General features: G+C 40.0%; 1 protein-coding gene and 1 long non-coding RNA gene across 3 annotated transcripts in view; one reads left to right on the top strand and one right to left on the bottom strand.

Annotated features, from left to right (window-relative positions):
* LOC145454752 (cytochrome P450 3A5-like) overlaps window positions 1-10,801 on the bottom strand; it is a 25,243-nt gene extending 14,442 nt beyond the window's left edge. For both annotated transcript variants that reach the window (XM_080332737.1, XM_080332738.1), the window contains exons 1-4: window positions 10,267-10,801; window positions 10,106-10,208; window positions 6,116-6,171; window positions 1,394-1,490 (exon numbers count right to left, since the gene is read on the bottom strand). In XM_080332737.1, the coding sequence (XP_080188863.1) occupies window positions 1,394-1,490; window positions 6,116-6,171; window positions 10,106-10,208; window positions 10,267-10,343 (333 nt within the window). In that variant the 5' untranslated portion in view covers window positions 10,344-10,801. The remainder of the gene's footprint in view (window positions 1-1,393; window positions 1,491-6,115; window positions 6,172-10,105; window positions 10,209-10,266) is intronic.
* LOC145454753 (uncharacterized) lies at window positions 5,661-21,940 on the top strand. Its single transcript, XR_013920220.1, has 3 exons — window positions 5,661-5,774; window positions 19,915-20,057; window positions 20,191-21,940. It is a non-coding gene; the product is annotated as an uncharacterized LOC145454753 (long non-coding RNA).

Raw genomic sequence — 21,940 nt, 5'->3', positions numbered from 1 at the left:
TCGTGCGTAATGCTTATGTAAGGCATGCCTTGTGGTGATTCCATGTACCTTACAAGTTTTAGCCTTCAAATGCGAATTCTGTGTGCGACAAATTCCAGTCACCATCGCTTTCGTCCATCGTTTGAGTCACACCTACACCGCAGTTGTTTGTTTTATTGTACGCCAGTATGTTTTAGTTTTGGGCTTCACTTTGTGTACTTCTAATATCAATCGACTCGTGCTAATTATTTACAATTAGCCCAGACAGTCTTGTATACGATACACTGCGGGGTTACACTCGAAAGCTTTGAATTTGGTTAAGTGATCAATTGATCACGGGGGTAGGAAGACCAATAAATGATAGACCAATAAACGATTCCCCTTCACCGTCAATAAATCACAGCCATATATGTCAAAATTTACTTGCAGTTTGATGTATCGATATGTGTACAGTAGGCTACGTATTAGTGGTTTCGTGTCCACACTTATCACGTTGGCTTGGCTTCCCGTGCGATCTTCAGACCAAGGGGAAGTTTGCCGTTTCATATATACACTGTGTTAGAATTGTTTACTTGATTTCCACGTTTGAAGTTACATTGTTCCGTTATGTGTTGGTTTCCCTTGTGATCTATAGATCAAGGGGAAGTGTGATTGTGATTAAGGTAATTATTAGATGTGTGCTCCCGATGCTCCGGTCACGCGATCGACAGAACGGGCTCGAAGGCGAGAGGACTGGTTGTGGGGTTTTTACTGGAACGTTTTAAATACATTGAACTAATATTACATACACCTTCCATCAACTCTACCGGAATATGTGAAACTACGAATACTAAGGACGAAATTAATTCCTGAATCTGAAACCAGAACCAGAACGAAATCAGGTATCTGTTTATAACATGACTTGGGTGGATTTGGGTGCGTATAGTAAGCCGATATGAATAAATAGATTATACTCTGGAGCTCACTGAAAATGCGCGTGGACAGTTCAAAATGTGTATTTGGCGTCCAGTTTGTTCATTACGAACTATATGCCCTGGAATTCGGCCGTAGGATACATGACTAATCGAAATGCGACCGAGTAGAGCAAAAAAGTTGGTCACCCCCGAGCTATAACTTCATAGGTCTTGGTGCGTCGTGGCGCGGTAATGGCCGAAGCTGAAGTGCCCATTTCTAGAAATGATGCGTAGGCTATTGTTTGTTGGAGGAAGGATATACCCAATAATCAAGAAATTTGTTAACATGAAATCGCGCGCAGCGTGATAAATTTTTGAAAGAGTTGCATCAATTTCCAAAGAAATTTCACAAAATAATTTTGGGCCCTGTTCGAGCTCCCCCCGCCCCCAATTAGACGGTTTGGGGTGCGGCAGTTACGGTCCTATATATATACGTCTATCTGATGATTTGATTTTCTTACCTGTCTGTCCGGAAAATTATGGAATTCCTTGGTATATATTTGTCTCAACATATCGGTGTCATGTATGACAATACAAGGTTCCAAACCGAAGTAGCATCTGCATATCGATATCATTGTTAATAAAATCCACGAGTGCGCAAATTATCCTCTATCAGAAACCGTGTAAGGCCTACGTGTGGTCTACAAAAGCGACTAATCAGAACTTGCCAATATGGATTAACTTTAATGACAGCGTCTGTAATCATTACTTGAATATTTCCCAATGTATGGGCCTCGAACTCTCGATAAAGATGTGCACGTGCACCGTAGCCGCCTCAGAAACATCGAATTTATTACTATGGTTCCCAGCTCGGGTGGAATTTTATAAAAACTTTAGATCTTAAGATCGATGCAAAATATGAAGCTGATCTTGGAACAAGCGCGACATGCGTCGAGCAAGGGAACTGCGATTAAGTACTATTTTTTATTTTATAAGTAGATAATAATTCGGCAAGACTATTTTTTATGATGTAGCCTAACTGTAGCAGTGCTGCACACTCATGGACAGTGTTATAGATGTAATGCTGTGCAGCGCACTTCCCTTACTGCGTTAACTAAGTTAGTATCTCTACGCGATCGATCGTAATCCCTCTATATCAGTGGTTCGCAACCGTAGGTCCGCGAGACCCCTAAATTTGTAAAGTGATTGGATAACCTACTTTTATATTTTTTAATTAGGAAAAGCATGAGACAGTTTCATAATTACTAAAACTTTAGGACTCACATCACTAAAATGGTCGTCTGAGATGAAATATCTGACTGTGCAAACTCATCCTAATTATCAAATTACCAATAGCTGGCCGATGCAAACATATTGCTGTGTAGAAATGTTTTGTGGAAAAATGAAATGTTTGAGATAGCATTGTGGATTTGGAGTTGTCAGTCTCGTAAAATTAGTGAACAGTCGTTTGAATAAGAATTTCCTGAATTTTTTTCCTAATCTATCACAATGACGGAATTGAAACCACGCCACGAAACCATTTTCTTCTGTGATATAACCACTCAATAAGTACAAGCTGAGATGCTAGATAGAAATGACTAGGCTGGACGTGATATGTTCATTAAAAACACACACCACAAGCTGTAGTCGAAAGCGTTACATGTTAATACTACATTCGCCACCAGTATATCTTTGTGGAAATGGATTTTCGGGACTGGTTCATATCCAATCGAAGACGCTGATTTTCAAGACAATTAATATAGCTGCAAAAGTCATTTCGAAATAATAAAAGTCTGCCCAATTTCTACATATACTGTGATGTTATTTTTAAGAATCGTCATTTTGTGGCTGCTTATTACTACGTAGGGGAGATGTGGGACCGATGGATCACTGGAACCGAAAATACTTGACAAATTCTCCATGATCATTTCATGATTACACTCCGTGAATTTGTCTACAATTACATGCTGACAGAATCTTTCCTTAACTGCAAAAAAATTCGACCTGCGTAAGTTATGGGGTCTGTGACGAATGATTTGCGTTTTAGGGGGTTTAACGAAATATATTGGTATAACGCCATTTTAATAATATTCAATAAGGAGTTGGTAAACCTTATGTAATTCCCTGAATTGAGACCTGATAAGACCTTTGTGAGTCGTATATTTTGTCGTGTGAACGTAGATAACAAAATATGAAATCGTACGATGTTTTGGGCATGTACTCTCTCTCGTGGCTATGAGAGATATGCGTAGGTAATGCCACGTAGAGATACACATTCATTCTATTTCGATTCGCTGATTCGGAAGTCGATTGCATTGCCGTACGTGATTCAATAAAGTACAAGTCGTGGAGACAGAAACAAAATGTATTCGTCAGTGTGATCCATCGGATACATGTGCAATAGACAGGCTTCGTGGTACGTCAGCCAACAAGGCCGTACGGCGCGGTTACGCCGGTCCGTCGAACAAAAGAAGAAACACGCAGCGAATTGTAAACGCAACCTTCTGGAGTCAATTATACAACTATAAACATTCGCTCTGCGTTATAGGGGGTGTAAAGTAAATTTGGATCGACATTTGCATTTTTCTATATCACCTTACAGACTAACAAACCCGCCATAATTTTTGATGTGAAGTATAGGGGGTATATAATGACTCATATTTCTTGAATCAATACCATCCTCGAGTGGACTATTTTCAAGTCAATTACAATATGTACGGGGTGAGGGGACCTATGGTACCATAGCCAAATCAAGCAAAGTAGATGGACCTACTAATCACTTAATAACAGAAACTCGCCTACGTATGTATAGACTGTAAATCATAGTTACCTGTGGTGTTTTATCGCTATTACGAGGTACTTGAAAGTCAAAATGTCGATTTGCGGGTAATATGTATGTGGCATTAATTTTGTAAGTTTAGGCGTAAATCAAAACATGATTTTAGGCCAACATTTGAGCTGATATAATCTATTTTATTCTTGAATGTCGCGACAAAACATTCTTCGTTGGCTGGCTGTAGCTTAGCTTATGGTACACAATCAATCAAGTTAACAAATTTGAGTTTTTGAGCGTATGTCCCATAGGTCCCATGATCGTGTGCCTTTGGACCCACCGGGTGGGGACCGATGACACGTTCGAACAACAAATTTTAAACGTCCATAAATATTTTTTGAAAAGGCGGATATTCATGTAAATGTACGCGATAGGTAGAGCTTGTATCGAAGTGGTGAGACAGCAAAATATCTGCTATTCTCGGCTGAAGATTTGAGGGCCAGAGATCATTTTGCAATTTTTGATCCATCGGTACCACATCTCCCATACTAGCCTACAATTAATATTTACACGAGAAAGATGATGGTTGCAGAATAATTGAGCTAATTTTGAACGAAAACTTGAAGTTGCCCGCTGGGGGTCCGTGGCGGATCAAAAGGGGTCCGCGAAGACAAAAAGGTGGGATAACCACTGCTCTATGTTATGCATTAATGCGGTCTACGTGATGATGGTACAATAAGCCTGCTCTTCACGACTCGTTTGCAAGACCATTATAGCAGTCACTGTTTCTAGATTGAGCTAGTACTTTGTATGAAGCATTGCTATTTTGGTGGGGAATGCTACGTGTGAAGAGGGGGAAATCCTATGACTGCCATCCACCGAAGTGGTTTACGTGTGCTGGCAACACGCTACTAATACTTCACATTATCTGGGTTCCGCTGGCCCAGAATGAGGGTGATCATTGATCCCGACAGAATATTTCACTCGTGATTAGGTAGGCTATATTTCAAATCGGCCGATTTCAACTCCTACAAAAATAGAAACAAAGGTAGAAGAAAACGTAATGCCCTGATTCGAACCCTGATCTTAAGACATAGCAAGATTTTGCATGCTAAAAGCGCACATTGTCGTTCAATGCGCGACTTTGTAAAGGGATTGTTTAGCGCCAATTTTAATGATAAAGGGGTCTGTAAGCGAACTTAAGCTCGTGGCTAGAAAAATTATGGAAATAAGGACGATGCGGACCCCTAACATGTTCTGGTTCGTGTGAACACGATATTTTATAAAATGAGGGCTATGAGCATGAGCATGGTCATATGACGTAATGTGACATCACAATGCTAATTTCAATATAGATCACTTTGCTGCCTTATTATCTGCGTCGTCGTATCAAAAAGATATTGCCTGGAAATATGTCACTCATGATCAAGTAACTAAGAACGGAATGTCCTATCATTATCTTACAACATAATGTTGGTTACATTCTATGAAGATACAGAATTAGTTTGCACCCACAAAAAAAAACTTATTCACGCCCAGTATTGTCGGGGTGCTCACTCTAAGAATCCGTTCATCCCAGTAACCATTTGACATCTGGGCATCTAAATATCATATGAAGAGTTTCATAAGTAATTACTGACCTCTCTCTAGGCCAGAATGAAAGCTCATCTGATGTAGTTTCCGGTCACATGCGGTTTTCAATATACTATTCACAACTGTAATAGTGTGATATATCGAACAAATTTCTCAAGGGTCAATAAAATTGTCGATTATGATGTAGATTTATTTTAATTTTGTGTTCATGTTCGTTTAGTTCAATTAGTACAATACAAGTAAACCGTGAGCGTTTTGTGCGATCAGTGGAGGTTACTGAGTACTGGTGTAATTCATTTATTACGCCACAGTACAGTGTCTTTAATGCCTTGTATATCTTTATGCAACGAACAATCGATTAATTCACATAAAGCCGTTTCTCCGCCTGATTCAGCCGCAAGTGAGCGGAATCAAAGTGCCGGAGTTTAAGCAGAGTCGAGTAAATATCCTTTTTGCCGAGGATTTTGCATTATGAGAGTGAACATGTTAGCAAGTATGAAAAGTCATCGGACACATGAGGCGAGTTCTTTCAAACTGTATGTATGATATACTGATATTTTTACCCTGGATTTGTACATGGAATTTACACAGAATGTCGTGCCACTTCTGAACAAGTTTTAGTTACATCAGAACTTGAACTTGGATTTGAACATGATACGAAGAAAATTTTGGATTTGGATTCAGCCTATGATTCTAATCTCAATAAATGTCGAATAGGATTATGAGTTACAGTAATTTGATTGGAATTTCCATCAATTCAAAGCCCCACGAGAATGCGCGATAACGATAGAAAAGGATAGTGTCGATACGACTTGGAGCAATCTTTTAATCCGATTGAGATTTGGAAATATCACGTCCGTTCATCTTTGGCTCTTACCCGTAAACTAGGCCGTATTTCCGTTTCAGTTCGAGCATCTTTTGACAGACTGTATCCTAAATATACAAATTAAAACAGACATCAAATACATTTAGCAGAGAGCACACGTGACACACACAAGCATGCCTGCTTATGATCATGGGGATTTTGAAGTATAGCCTACATCAGGGGTCATTATCATGTGGCCCTCCAGGTCATATGCTGCGGCCCGCAGTTGGTCTGAGATTTCAGAAAATATAACACGATATAATAATTTAGATGCTGAGATTTATTTCATTTTCGCAATAGTGAACTAAATCGCAATAATATCATCGCATACCCTCGTCGCCATCAGTCTTCATTATATAACACTGGTCAACACATATTTTTGGGCAGACAAAATAAGAGTGGTTTTAGGGGCTCTGAGGGGCACTGATTCCTAATATGACCTTACTTTTTCAAATTGGCTCTATTTTTGGAGATAATCCGTGGGGATATTTTGACTAAAATCTCATATTTTCGCTGTATGGGCTGGATAAAAAATCGACTCAGTCGTACTACAGATAACTAACCTACCTACGGATAGATGCGCAACACGTGATTCACGGTCGAGTGATACGATAGTCGGCAGATTTTATTCATTGTTCTCTAAACAATCGCAACGACGAAGCACAATGACCATAACAACGGCCCTTGCGTGGTTGCGATTTTTCGGAAGTATGCCAATTTTCAGATTTTGAAGGCTATTTCGGGGTGGTTCCATTGCCTTGATGAAAGTTTAATCTAGATTATAAGAATCAGCGCGACAGTAGCGTTCAAATCAGATCAACTTTATTTAATTTGAGCGCTCGGGTCGTGATCTATATGGGATTAGCAATTTCGTTGCCGTTTCATGCTATGAAGCGATAACAAATCTGCCGACCATCGAATCACTCGACCGTGAATCACGTGCGCATCTATCCGTAGGTTAGTTATCTGTAGTCGTAATTAAAGTTCATAAATTCAATCTACTTGTTATTTTGACAACCCGAAGACTGTTTTAGATCAAAATTTGTCACCAGAATTATATTTCAGGGTATTAGATTTATCATAATTGGAGACTTTCACGGATATCATGTACATAAATAAACGTCAATCATGTATTAAGTATTTCCCTACTCAAATAACGTTGCATTAACTGAATCAGTTTTATGTTAACCACCTATTTTAAATTCAAGACAATCAGTTGGAATATAATATTATTAACTTATCTTAAAGCAAAATTGGTTCTTGTACTATTTTCGGTTGTAAGCAATTTATTGCAGTTTTTCGAAAGGTTTCAGCAATAGTCTGCCATAATATGTTCGACGCATCTGTACTGATATCTTTCTTTTGTTGTTTTGATGTATATTGGTGGGACCTTTCCCCTTTCTGATACCTCTAATCAACAATATTAACAGAAAATATATCAAGATGACCAAACAGGAAGTGGGATTTAATGCTCAGGTTTGCTCTAAGGTTTCCATACGCAGATACCAATTCTCGGACTAACTGTTTGTAGTTGGGTGCTTTGTGATCTTCCAAAAAGTTTTATTCACGACATCCTAAAAGGGATTCCATGCAGTGAGCACCTTTCTTAATATGATATTGTAATCCTCAGTCCGTATTCGAATCTGAGATCCATCACAGATTCCAGATTTACGCTTCTAGTTTGATATGGATACTAGGTAGCCTATACCTACTTTGTTGGCTTTACGGAAAATTATCCATTTACAAGTGAAAAGAGATGAGGCGCATATGAGTATTTTAGTTAAGCTTTCCAGGGACAAACTTGATAGCTTTATACTACTCTTTATTCTTGGTAGAAAGACCAATTGGTACAGAAGAAAATATATTCCCATTGTGCAAAAGGACAATTTTTAGGCTTGACAAACTGCTTTTTTAACAGACTAAGTTCTCGCATCAGATCATGTTAATATTGATGGAATAACTGAGAACGACATGAATGTTCATCATAGTCAATTTTCTATTTATGCGCACTGCGCACTATAAAAGTAGAGAAATCCAAGATTTACTTCCTACCAAATAACATATTCAAGGGTAAAGTGATTTTAAGCTTTTATGGTGTATAAATATCTTCTTTTCTTAAGCCAATCTGGCAAAACTAATGTGATATTCGTAATCAGCAACCTTGAAAACCCCAGTATCGGCTCCTAGATGTTCTGCCAAAAAAATCATTTTGTTGACCAGTGTAAGATATAGCCTTGTCCATAACATCATCGTGCTCTTGATGGCGCACTGACTGATAGCAACGAATGAGCTTTGGCTGCGACAATGGTTCTTAGGCATGCAGTAACCAAGCCAGCTACATAACTCCATGTAACTCTGACTTGGTGCCCATTGTTATATAGTATAAACTGCGTATTGCGTATTGCTATTGAATACCGTGTAATCTTTATTTAAGTTGCGCTTGTTTATAATATTAACCGCGGAAATCGTGTAAGCTAAAGCATATTTTTATAGAAAAGGGGAGTACTGTTAGGTTTCCGATTGCAATGACCAGGGCCACTATCTCATCAGCTTTGCAAGGAATGGTCTTAGAAAGAAACACATCGTTTGTCAGCATTGCGCATGGATAGACTACAAATACTCGAGGATAAAACGGAAACATAGGCCGAGTCACATAACGGGTTTGATTTAGAGACCTCCTATATATGTCCATTACATCGCATTGTGTTTCGTGTGTCGCATTGTACATTGTGTGCCTCGATCGGATAAACATAAAAGCACCGATGATTATATACGATCATCCACAAAATAAATATAAATAAACCTTCCACATGATGACGAACAGTCGAAAACGACAATCGAATTACCCCTGGCATAATGCTGAGCAAGTAAGGAGTTTAATCGCTTAATATCGAACTCCGAGTGTGGATCACAATACAAAACGAAAACCGAATGCCCATAATGATATAGACATTTGTAATATTTCTATATTCGTGATGCGGCGTTGGCCCCGACAGACTTGGAAAAGTAGAAAATTTTCAGCTTTTCAAAATTAAATTACAGTTAAAATTACAGCTACACAAATTGTTTTTCCAAATTAGACTAGAATTATAATTGAAGCTACACAGTGATTTTCCAAATTAGATTAGAATTAGAATTACTAAATTTGCTAAAGTTTGAACATTGAATCAAGTTTCGATCATATCAAGTCATAGCTCATTTTTATGAGGATGAGAGGGGCAAATGTCTGTACAGCAAACTTGGCTCGTTTCGTACTATATATACAGTTGTCCAGTAGCATCTACAGAAAAACCAGCATTTAGGATAGAATTATAATGATAGCATAGAAACATTTCACAAATGAGATTAGAATTAGATCACCAACATTTCAATTATAGTCTATTTTGGGAACTAAAATTATCTAGCTGTCCTAGTCTGCGCCAAGCGCATGTGTTGTGAAGAATGTAAGATATTTAATAGTAAACACGGACTCCTCGAATTTGGTTCTTTAATATATTTATTCAACATTTACGGGGTTAAGATTTTGAGCCACGGCCTGAAATACCTCGATTAAAGATTGTAGGAGATACGCCTCTGGAATAATTCCCTTTCGGACTTCAGTTCAATTTTCCTGGAAACTCTGAACTGCATGTGAACTATGAACTTTACTACTTTGTCAGCGTTGGTGTCACAGACTTGTTACTGATGGTGACCAGACTGAAAACGCAACATTGCCGTTGGAATGTTGTGACGGGACGTTAGTTACGTTCGACATTTGCGGTCGTGCGAGACTATTTGCGCGAAAGGATCGTTTTGATAAAACTATTCTCCGCCTTCGATATAAATATGCTGGATTATACTTGTACATTTTCATTTACTCAAAAATGAAATCGCTCGGCGTGTCGGATATGGCCCACAGGCCGGCTGTTTGACACATCAGCTTCACATCATGCCGAAAGGTTTAGAAACATAAACACAAAGTATATAAAGTACATGAAATCGGGAATTGGTAGTCTATCTTACCGTGGAAAAAACTCCCCGCATATTGCCGACGTTCCAGAGAGATGGAGGTTCATGTGGAATTCCAAGTTTCTGAAGACGTTGCCATTTCCGATGAATGTAGTACCTTCAAATATCGAATATGTAGGAAACGAGGTTTAAGGATGCCGAGATGCTGATCACACCTTATCAAGCATAATATTACGGTCGCAATGCAGATTGACTCTGTCGAAAATAGTGCTGACACAATCCATAACAGCATGCTATCAGTGGAAAACTGCGACACGCACTCAAATACTCAAATGGAGTAGGCCTGCCTTCGGAAAGAGAAGCAATGAATTATGCTCTTGATATTATATAAAATTCATGCCTCATAATTTCAGGAGCTTTGTTCTCAAAAGTCCGATAAATGTATAGCACTGCCTCCACAGGCGATTTTTGCAACTAAAGAGGAGAGAAATACAATACTCGCCAATTGCTGCAGGCTATCTCATCTCATGGATAGCTTAAATAGGATGGCTGTGTACAGCATCGCACCAATTCTTTCAACTCTCTGAGAATTTGTATTCTATCCTCTGTCTCGGCTGACAGGCAGGCGCCATTATGGACAGTTGTCTACAATGTTTAGCAATTCCCCGTATGCCTAAGCGATGAAACACCATGTTGCTCTATGTTTAGTACTCGATTCGGAACTCAATATATAGCCTAACATTCAACATCTCGTAGTATACAATGACTTCGAAAGATGCCTTATACGTTAGGCTTACCATACGTCCTCTTTTAAGAGGATTTGTCCTCTTTTTTGACTTTTTTGAAAGTGTCCTCGGAGGACGCCCTTTTGTCCTCTTTTTTGAGATTTTGTCCTCTTTTTTTAAAATTTAGGTCAGATATAGAGGAAATTGCGAGTGATATGCCGCAAATTAGCGCAGAAGTGAAGCTCCGGCGGGTATTTCGGAGGAAAAGCGGTAATTTCAGCTCTGAGCGAAATGAAGACCTTTTTTTTTTTTTTTAGTCATCCACCTGGCAATGTAGAGTAAAAAACGTTATTTTGAGATCTGAGTGGAAGTGAAGACCTTTTTTTTTTTTTTTTAGTCAACCGACCGCAAAGTGGGAAAAATTCACCGGTTTTTGAGAATTCTACTCCGGTTTTGTATCTTGCAAATTTCTGAAAAAGTGTCCTCTATTTGCATTTTTAAAATATGGTAAGCCTATTATACGTCAAATGCTCGACATGATTTGACAAGTGACTTGACTTGGTTTGACTTGGGTCACCTTAAAAAATAGAGACACTTGACATGACTCGAGTCAGACTCGAGTCAACTTTTTTCTCATGTCTTCACTTGACTCGAGTCACTTTGCAAAAATGACTTGACTTGACTCGACGCTTCAAAATTGTGAATTGACTCGTGACTCGGAACAAAATTTACGAGTCAATTTCAAGTCATTCAGAACACAGTATCGTTTAAATCACTGTATATTATGTATGTTAGGATTGTTCGCGATATGCCGGTGTCACTAGTGATAGCAACCAGCCATTCACCGATTGTACGTCTCACTGGACCTCCATTGCTATGTCACAAATAAATTGACCGCAAACGAAACGATCACAGGCCACAGCTTACGTTGTCGTAGTAGTAGTAGTAGTAGATTAATCTAATAGCAACTTATCCCTGTTTCTCCGACGGCTCAGTGCTTACATTGCGCAGTGTTCCCTTTACCAACCCTCTTGAATCGAGCGAATATAGTTTATGCGTTTATGTTCTCATGGATGCGTAGATGGTTAGTGTAGCGTACAATATCAATTTGTATCAACTCCTCGAGGCTTCGTATTCGATCCTCTACTTTGGCTGATAATACCTGACTGTAGCATGCAGCTATACAGTTACTCAGGTGTTTTGCTAGCAGTTCTATGTGTGCGTGAGCATGTATATTTAACTTCATATTTGCTGTTTGATTCAAGATAAATGGCCAATTAATCTGTCTTTCATACAATCAGCAAAATTTTTTGACTTTGAATCATCACTCATACTTCAAAAATTCAATTTGACTTGAATTGTGATTTGACTTGACTTGACTCGAGTCACCTCCACGAGTGACTTTACTTGACTCGAGTCACCTCCGAAAATCGGTTGTCTTGACTTGACCAGAGTCAAAATGTGCAATGACTCGAGATGACTCGTGACTCGAAGGTAGTGACTTGATCCTAATACTGGTCAAAATGTACGATGATTCGGGATGACTTGTGACTCGAAGGTGGTGTGACTTGATCGCTTGATCCCAACAGTGTTCAACCCCATTGATATCGTACGATGCATAAAACGAAACTATTCTTATGCCCACAACAAACAGAATCCGGTGTCTTAAATAGACGTGCTTCCTCGATTTATCTCAGCCGCGATCTGACGTGTGTATGCGTGATTGTACAGTCGTACACATATATAGGGCCTTCTTGCAAATACTTTGCACTGGCCTAGTAAATTGGCAAGAGTAATCAATGATGCGCAAACATTGTGTCCTGAGCCATCTACAGCAGCGGACGATGAAATGAGTTGCTGCAGGGCTCGCTCGTATTTTCACAGAATCTATTCCGCAGAGCAGTCAAACAGCTGTGAGTGGTCATGATCAATGCCCGACCTATATTATATGTAATCTTCGCATCGAATTTCCTAAAAGAACTCTGGTTATATCTTACTTATAATATATGTATAGTCTTGGTGGCCTGGAGAAAGTGACTCTGGCAGAATCAGTTAGAAAAAATCTGTTTCACGGAGATCATCGTCAGTCCAAACACAATAGCATGGTTATTATCATCGTACGCAAACAAAACCTGAAGATCTAATCAAGTATAGTCCCCACAATGAATAAATGGCACTTGTTCTGCTAGAACTTATCCGAAATCTACGGTAGCCTGGGTTACGAGAATCTCTCATCTCTATGACTGTAGAGAAACATAAATTTATTACAGTTACTGTAGTCGATACGAGTAACTTTGCACAGCAACAGCATTTCTTACGTAATACATCAATGTAAAACCATGCTGATTTAAGCCCTAAAACAGTGTTCCTAACATATTTAGTGCTCGTACCCTTTAAGCCTTTATTACCGATTTGTCGTACCTGCTGGCCGTTCGTTGTCAGGCCGCCACAAAACGCTGGTCTTGAGCCCCCATAGGGTTTTCAATGCAACTTCTTATACGGGCCATTTTATCACACAATTCACAAACAAACACATTATATCCGTATCGAACAAAGTGCGGGATTACGCTATTCACCAACGCAGGACTATCTATATTAGTTATAGTCACCAAAAGCGAGTTTTGTTTTCAATTTTGTCAATAACATTAGTACTTGTATAATTGCTATTAGTTTACTTTCCTCTCTCCTCCCACGGTATCGGATTTATCGGTAGAGTTGATGAAGTGGAAGACGACTACGAAACTATTAGAGCGTGACATAGCGTATCTTCAATTGTTCAGCCACAAGCCCAAGACTATTTATGAGTTTCACGCCGGCTATAGCCTCGGGAGGGCTCTTTTTTACGATGCTCTGGCAACAGTTGATATTTTATGAGTTTCCGGAAATATTGTCGCTTTTCATATGATACATGATGTCGCTTACACGTACATGACCAAACTTCAGAAAACTCCTTTCGTGGGACGCATTCATTCCTAATTCGCAATTCTTCGCGGGACACTTTTTCTTGCTCAGATTACAGCGTCAGGAATTTCTGGCGCCGGCCATGTTGGCGCCTGGGGATATCACAATCCCCGATATCTTTGACAACGCACTTCACGGAGTCGCATGACGCGTTTATACGCTTTGGTGTGTCATATGGCAGGTTCTATGACCAGCGCCAAAATGACAGTATACCTTATATAATCCCGCACCAGCAGATAGATCACCACACCACTGGAATAAAGCATCCCAATGGTCTCAAGTGATACTACAGTTATAGTAATAGACAGTAATCGCATAATTGTGAAGAAGGGGTGTGGTACCAACATTCCAATGAAAATATTCAAGAACATATATCACTTTAGTTTAGTTTGCGAAATAACTTTATACTCTCAAAGTCTCAATGACATATAATTCTCGAATGCATCTCATACCCAGTTTTAGTGCTTTTTTCGCTAGGGCCAGTGCTTTTCAACCATTTTGAGTGCCATCCGCACTTTTTTCTATAATAAATTTCATCCGCAAACAGAATATTGTTACGTTCATACATAACAATATTTTGTTCAGATGTGCAACAATAGCAGGCTACCGGTTTAGGCCATCATGTGTCTAATTAAAATTCAAACTCTTTTCCCTCATTATGATTACAACTATAGTGAACTATACCCGTTTTCAGCCAAAAAGGCGTCGGGTTTTGAATGGCCAGGTCTTTATAAGAACCATCCCAGCACTCCTATTAAAAATACAGCATATTTTCCGCGAGTGAAAAATGCTTGCTGGTAGAAATCGTGATTATGAGTATGACACATACGTCACGGAGGCTCCACTTTGTCGAAGGGGTGCAAACACGACGTGTTTGTTTTAATGCTTCTGTCTAATCATGACTTGGAAAATAAGCTCCTAAACTAACAAGAAGGGTAACCACATTTTGGAGCTCGCTAGCTTATGATACGCTGCTCTAACTTGCGTTCTGTTTTATTTTAACTTCCCATTTTCTGTCTTGCGAGTAAGTGAGAAGAGCGAGGGAAGTCACGATACCGTGTCCGGCTCTTTAGCTCAATATATCTAGAAAGTTCATAACAGTTCAATAACCTAAAGCACGGATTCTTAAACTTTTTGGACCGTGACCAAAATCTGAGTTTTAGTGGCCTCTCGCGACCCAGCCGCACATATAAAAAAAATGCATTTTTAATATTATAATAGTATACTACGATTTTACGGGCATGTATGACATAGATAAAGCGCATACAACAATTCTACGCAACACAGCTCTACGAAACATGTCTGACGGACGAGACATCAAATTGATGTGGATTATTTCCCACTGCGAGTCGCTTTTGTATTACTGTCTATTCAGATTGCTAGGACGGGACTATTCGGTGCCGACCGCCAACCATTTCGACGACTGGGCATATCCTTATCGAAAGTTTTGGCCAACCAGCTATACGGTCATTTTGGCCAAGCTTTTGTCGCCGCCTATCTTTTTGGCAACGCACTTTGCCAGCGACAAGTCGCCCAGAACTTCTCGTTCTCGTGTGTCCCAACCTAGAAGGGGTTGGCGTCAAATGAATATGTCCCATAGGCCCCCACCCGCTCGTTTCACACCCCTAGACTAAAGCATCCCAACGGTATACGACGGTGTTTTCCAGAGGAACCAGTCGGACAAATGTTATCATGAATTCAAACAAATTCATGTATTACAAAGATAGACACATTTGCATTATCAAGCTACATTTTCTACGTGTCTGGTTTATTGGCTATGTCAAACCATCCACATGAAATCGGACGAGAAATTCAACAAATATTACGTACATCTTAGCAGATCGTTTTGGTGCCGTGGCGACCCAAAATCATACCCTTTGCGACCCGTACATTAAAAACCCTTAATGGGGAAGTAAATTGCATTACAGTAACAAATTTGAGTATGTAATGATGATAGGTACTTCGTGCCTTATCTTCGTGCCTCGTGCTAATCGAACAGTTATTACGGAAATATGATGATTGTTCAGAGAAAGAAAGCATAAAGTCAATTTAACTTCATTTTTTCCCGCATGTCGCAAGCTCAGAATGGCTGATGTAGGCTACTGTATGCCTGGCACTACATCCGCTTTAGAACCAGGCTTTTAATTACGTAATAATGATAATGCGCAAATATTAATTTACTACGGCTCGTTACAAAGTTATTGTAAAAGTTACGATTCGTGGTGATGCGTCGAGAACAGGTTTTTACAATTACGCCACAACGACAGAAGTTAGGCAGCCTCTGCACTTAAATTTCCGATTAGGTTTATTTAAATTATTCCACGCCAGAAAAAATACCAAATATTTACAATTTTCATCCGCCCTCATCACGATTGTCATCCGCACTCATCCGCGCCACGTTTGTCATCCACACTGAAATTTTTTATCATCCGCACAAGTACTTACCATCCCACAGGTTGAAAAGCACAGGCCACTACAATGCCAGAAAAGTGAAGTTGCTCGCGTACTTCGTAATTTCTCTCACGTTACCTCAGTTTGAAACTCCCTGCTCTGCTGAGATCTATGATCAACGACCGCTCCCAACTAAATGTGTTCTTCCCATGCGGGTTGTCTGCTACGAATTTGCTACTGGCATGTTTCTTTGCCATACCTTGCGATATAATCCAATACGATACAATTCTGATAGATAATTTTATGTATATACAATAAGCTAAGAGAAGTAATAGGCCCTATCTAGCGACAGAAAGTCCGATAGCTTCCGAAGGGGTATCTCGCTGTAGTCAGCCTCAGTCATCTATGCTTCGAGATTGGACCGCATGCAGGCCTGACATCCGGAAATTTTGCATATTGATGGATATATAGCGCACACAACTTCCTGTCACGATATTGGATGTGAAGTCTCGTGTGAAGGAATATTGTAAGCCAGGGGTGTTAAACTCGACTTGCGTCGCGGGCCGCATGCAAACCTCGCTCCATCGCTCGCGGACCGCACCAGTCAAATGATTCCAAAATATTACCTCAAAGTCCATGCTCTTGTTTTTCATTTGAATACTTTATTGTCAAACACAGTAGTATTTTATTATGACGGCTTATAGGTGTTGTATTCTAGCTACACCGTTAATCGCAAACAATGGAATTGGCAATGATAGGTTGATTGAGTGGTTGAATACAGTTATGCCGGCCTACCGCTAAAACAGTGGCTCTAACGATGATACAAGTTTTCATATTTCTGTGCTACCTTTGTTTGGTCGTATACTGATGTCAACCCTGCGTATGAATTGTGAGGAATATAGGTGATTTAACTGTAAACGCGGACGTAGAAATTTTCTTCATCATTATTAAATGGTGATTCAGGTTTTTCTCGAGGACGGGGACCTTTTGAGTTAAAAGTGATGCAGCAGTGCAACCACAGATGCTGGAATTATATTTTAGTATAACTAATATATTCTCAATGTAAACTGCATATGACGGTTTCGCATTGACGTTTTCGCCTCTCTGAAAAGCTAGTTTTGGGTCCATTTTTCCATAAAGATTTGAACTCTGTATGTACCCTTTTACCTTCTTGGAATTGGGTGTCAATGTTAGCATCTTGTTCCTAAATGTGACCGCAACACCGCTGTGGGGTAGTTATGATTCGTTCTATGAATATACTCAACATTTGCTGTCGTAGGGGATTATTTAATTGAAATTTCATACAAGAGTGATGGATAACACACGTGTTTTTCAATCTGCTCTGAATGGCTTGGCGAGTCGCATGAAATCATCAGGCCGGCCGGATGCGGCCTACGGGCGCCGTAACCCATGTTTGACACGCCTGTGTAAGCCAATTGATGCAGCTCGATTAAGCTCAAGTATATGCTATGCATGTATTGAATATATGCATATGCTAGTGCACTTGTATGTATACATCGGGGGTACTTGTACTTTTTTTTTACCGCGATCCAAATCTGAGTTTTATTTCATCTCACGACCCAAGCCTCACGCATCTACATGAATGCAGTTTTATTGTCAGAATGCTACGTATTTACGGGCATGTATGAAATAGAAAAGGTGCAGACGACCAATTGTACGAAATGCAGTTCTATGAAACATGTATGACGCATGCGATTTCAAATCGGGGTGCATTATTTTCATCCGCTGGCCAGATTTGTACCGCGGGGCTCAAATTGCGAGGACGAGACTATTCGGTGCCGACCATTTCGAAGACCGGACATTTCAATATTGAACCAACCAGCAACGATCATTTTGTGCCACGGTTTTATCGCATTCATCCTGCGTTTTTAGCACCGCATTTTGACCGCTGCCGCAAGTAGGCCAAGAGTTTATGTTTCACGCGCGCTGCGACGCGGCGCGGGCGGAAAGGGTGACCTCGATATACATTTGCACACCATTAGATTAAAGCAGTCCAACGGTCTCAAGCGGCGTTAAGCGATACTAGGAATATTCTGCTATTTCATAATTGCGAATAAAGTCGCTTCATTTCTGTAAATTGTGCATACTAAGAAATATCGGGTGCGGCAGTTACGGTCACGCTTTTTCCTTCCTTCACCCTTCCCGAGTATTGCCCGCGTAAGTTAGACCTTATAGAGCAGTGGTCGAGAACCTTTTTCGTTCGAAGAGCCATATTGACCCTATATTTTCCATGTGAACTCCCAAAGAGCCATGCATGTCAGTCAACTATTATGTCACAATTGGAAAATCGTGACGTCATGGTAGCGCAAATTCGAAAGCACTACATGGGATTCGTTGTTTGTACCGTATTTTCTCTGTAAAAACTCGTACTAATCATGCTGGTTGCCTTTATTTGAGTGAGGAATATGCAAAACTTGAGTTACATAGATCTTTTGCCAGTTTTATATTTTTAATTGTATTACACTGAGAGGCATATCATATTTTTCGAAGCTTAAGACAATTACCTTTTAGATTTCCAACAGACGTAAACAACAGCAAAAGTATTTATCTACTTTTTAAACAGTTTTACCCACCTGTCTACACTAGATTTTGAACATTTTTACTGTCAAAATCACGCCTATTTATTGTTCGAAAATAAAGTGTAAATGGAGAGGTAAGGCACAGGTGAAGCACAGCCGGGCGATGCCTTACCTGTGATAGCGCAATTCATCGCAAATATCATATAATTTAATAACTGATATTAATCGAATGTAATTGTCGCACTGATTCCGATTCCACTTCTCAATTCTCAAAGTATTCGGCGATAACATAACGTTGCGCCACACGCCTACATTTTAACAGCGACTACAACGCTACGTTATCAATCAAAAAAGTGGATAGCTATGTCGTTGTTTGTAATTTGAATTTGTAATTGTGAATGTCACTTCCACGGTAGTTCATTTCTCGCCGTAGTTCAGGAAAACAATGTGTATTTGAAAACTGCATTGTGATATAGGTGCCGCCACGTATCCTACTCTCGTTGCTGCAATATAGATAAATTAGGCACAAAAATAAAAATTTTGCAAAGAGCCATATCTTATGCCCAAAAGAGCCGTATATGGCTCGCGAGCCATGGGTTCCCGACCACTGTTATAGAGAAACTCGTGTAAGACAATTCTTATCAGGACAACAAACCAATTTGTGTAATACAAAGATCCGCACATTTTGACATTGTAGTGTTTATAACTTTCCTGCGTGTCTCGCTTGTTGGCTACAGTAGGTCTACTCAACACAGTGACCTTCTTGGATACAAACCAAGCACATGATATCCCGCGAAGCGCGTTTTGTGTGTGAACCTACCAAGGTTCGTTTATGAGCGTGAACCTCTAAATTTCCTAGGTTCACACACAAAACGCGAACGTGAACATCACGTTCACACCATCCCTAGCATATCCTACACCGGCCTTTTTTGTCTTGATTGCGCTTAGGATTACTACGAATTCGGTGTATCACATGGACTGGGGTAGGATTAGAGCAGGGGTCACCAACTTTTTTGCAACGAAGGGCTACTTCTTGGGTACTGATTGAAACGAAGGGCTACCATTTACTCCCGCCGTTAACCGTGTACCAGACTGAATTTTCGCTTTGATATACATAAACAGTCTTTTAAATCAAAACATCTCATTTCAACTAGCTAGCGACTAAGATTTTTAAAGAAACTATGAATTACTTCGCACCATGTTTGTATAAATTATACAACAACAGGTATTTATGTATGAAATTCAGATCCAAGGTGAATGCTGATTTGCAGCACCCGTGGCGAGAGCAGCTTCTCTAGTTATCGTGGGAGGAACAATGGCCGAAAAGAAAGCAATTCGTTTGCTTCAATCAAATTACATATCGACCGAGTTGCGACGTAAATGGAGAAGGTCTGTTGCAGTTGAGTAAAATAACCCATCCACCTTGGACGTTGCGTCGAGCACGTATAGATTTAACTTTGACGAGTTTGCAGTTTAAACAATGTTCCTCTTTGTTACCGCTAATCAATGAACATATCTGTAGACGATTACCGGGATACTTATGCAGATTTTCACTGACGGATCAAAAACTACGACGGGCACTGCGGCGGCGTTTTATGTATCGCGAACTATCAACGGCGCAACCACTATCATAAAGGAATCGAGTTCCTTCACTGTAGATTGGTGGCAATAAGCTTAGCTCTACAATGGGCTGTGGAAAACAGCAATACCAATATACTAATACTCGTGGACTGCTTGAGCGCAATTCAAGCGATTGGCAATATTTATGGGCGATCACATCACCTCGTCGCACCAATTTTACAGACGATCCATCGGATATCGGAGGCAGGATACGAGATCGCTATTGTTTGGATACCCGGTCATTATCAAATTCCCGGGAATGAAAAGGCAGATGAATTGGCCAGACGAGCGAGTCAAGCCAGTGGACAAACGACTGAATTCAAACCGTCCGTACGAGACATCGCTGTTTCGCGTCGGAAGGCGTGCATCGAACTATGGAATAACCGCTATTCGCAATCGGATAAGTTACAACAATATAAGGAATGTTTTCCAACCGTCTACCACAGTGCAGACGTGAATGGACTACCGAAAAGGTATCAAGTGATTATGTTCCGACTACAAACCGGACATTGTGGACTAAAAGCACATCTATTCAAATTGGGAATAGCAGATTCAGCCGATTGCTCAACGTGCCGCCAAGAAGAGAGTGTCGCCCATTATTTATTGACGTGTCGAAATTATAGACACCAGAGAAGAGTTCTCGAGGACACGTGTCGGAGTAGGAATATCGCTCCCACCGTAACAAACTTTTTGACTGACACGCATATTTTTCCATACGTTGTGGGATTCGTTCTCGCAACAAAGCCGTATATTTGAGTTTATATTTTGTAATGCAATACCCACCCCTAGATGATAAATGACTTTTTGGATGTGGCGAGCAAACCCACTTGCGTTATAATCGCCAATGAAATAATGATCAACAACAACAACAACAGTCAACTCAAATTTTAAAATAAATCGTGTGACACTTCAGATCGGACATCATGTTATTTGTTTCTATATCAGTCAGTGGGAAGCATGGCATGGCATGCTATTAAATAGTGCGCTGTTATCTGGTATGTAACTTGACACTGCGACTCTGAGTGAGTCTTCCAGATGTGCATTAGTGAGGCGTGTTCTGTGTTTGTTTTTGATGAAGTTCAAGTCCGAAAAGGCTGATTCACAACGATAAGTTGAACAAAACACGCTTGCAACCTTTAGAGCTGCTGCGCATACACCACTGTAATCTTCCGTGTCAACGAGGCACCAAAAGTTTGCTGCACCCTGGTGGGCTTTGAGGTGGAGGTCATTTTGCAGAGTTAAACAATTTGAATCTCCAACTATTCAGCATCCAGACATGACAGATTTCATTATACCGGACAGCAGCAACGATTACAGAAAGTCAGAAACATGGCACTAAACTGCGTTGAGTGTAAGAGAAACAATTAAGCAGTGTCAAAAGATGCAATACGTAATGGGCATACAGATATTGAAAATCTGCTAGTACTTCACGGCTATCTTGAGTAAGGTTGTTTACTACTTTGGCGTTGTACTGAGAGTCGAGCTACCATAACGGAATCCGCCGCCATTTCAAGAAGACCGTGGATGACATTACGTCAAGAAGCCTGCATAGGCATTGCGCCATATCCTACGTCTTCGATATCTTGTGATTCTATTGCATGTTAGTATATTACTAATTGTAATTCAGGATATTTGATAGCATCATTTTAAGT

This window comes from Botryllus schlosseri, chromosome 13 (assembly GCF_051294905.1).
Source record: "Botryllus schlosseri isolate E-star chromosome 13, Bs_hap1, whole genome shotgun sequence".
Classification (NCBI taxonomy): Eukaryota; Metazoa; Chordata; class Ascidiacea; order Stolidobranchia; family Styelidae; genus Botryllus; species Botryllus schlosseri.
Note: the sequence above shows the minus strand (reverse complement) of the source record. Positions and strands in the feature narration are given on the sequence as shown.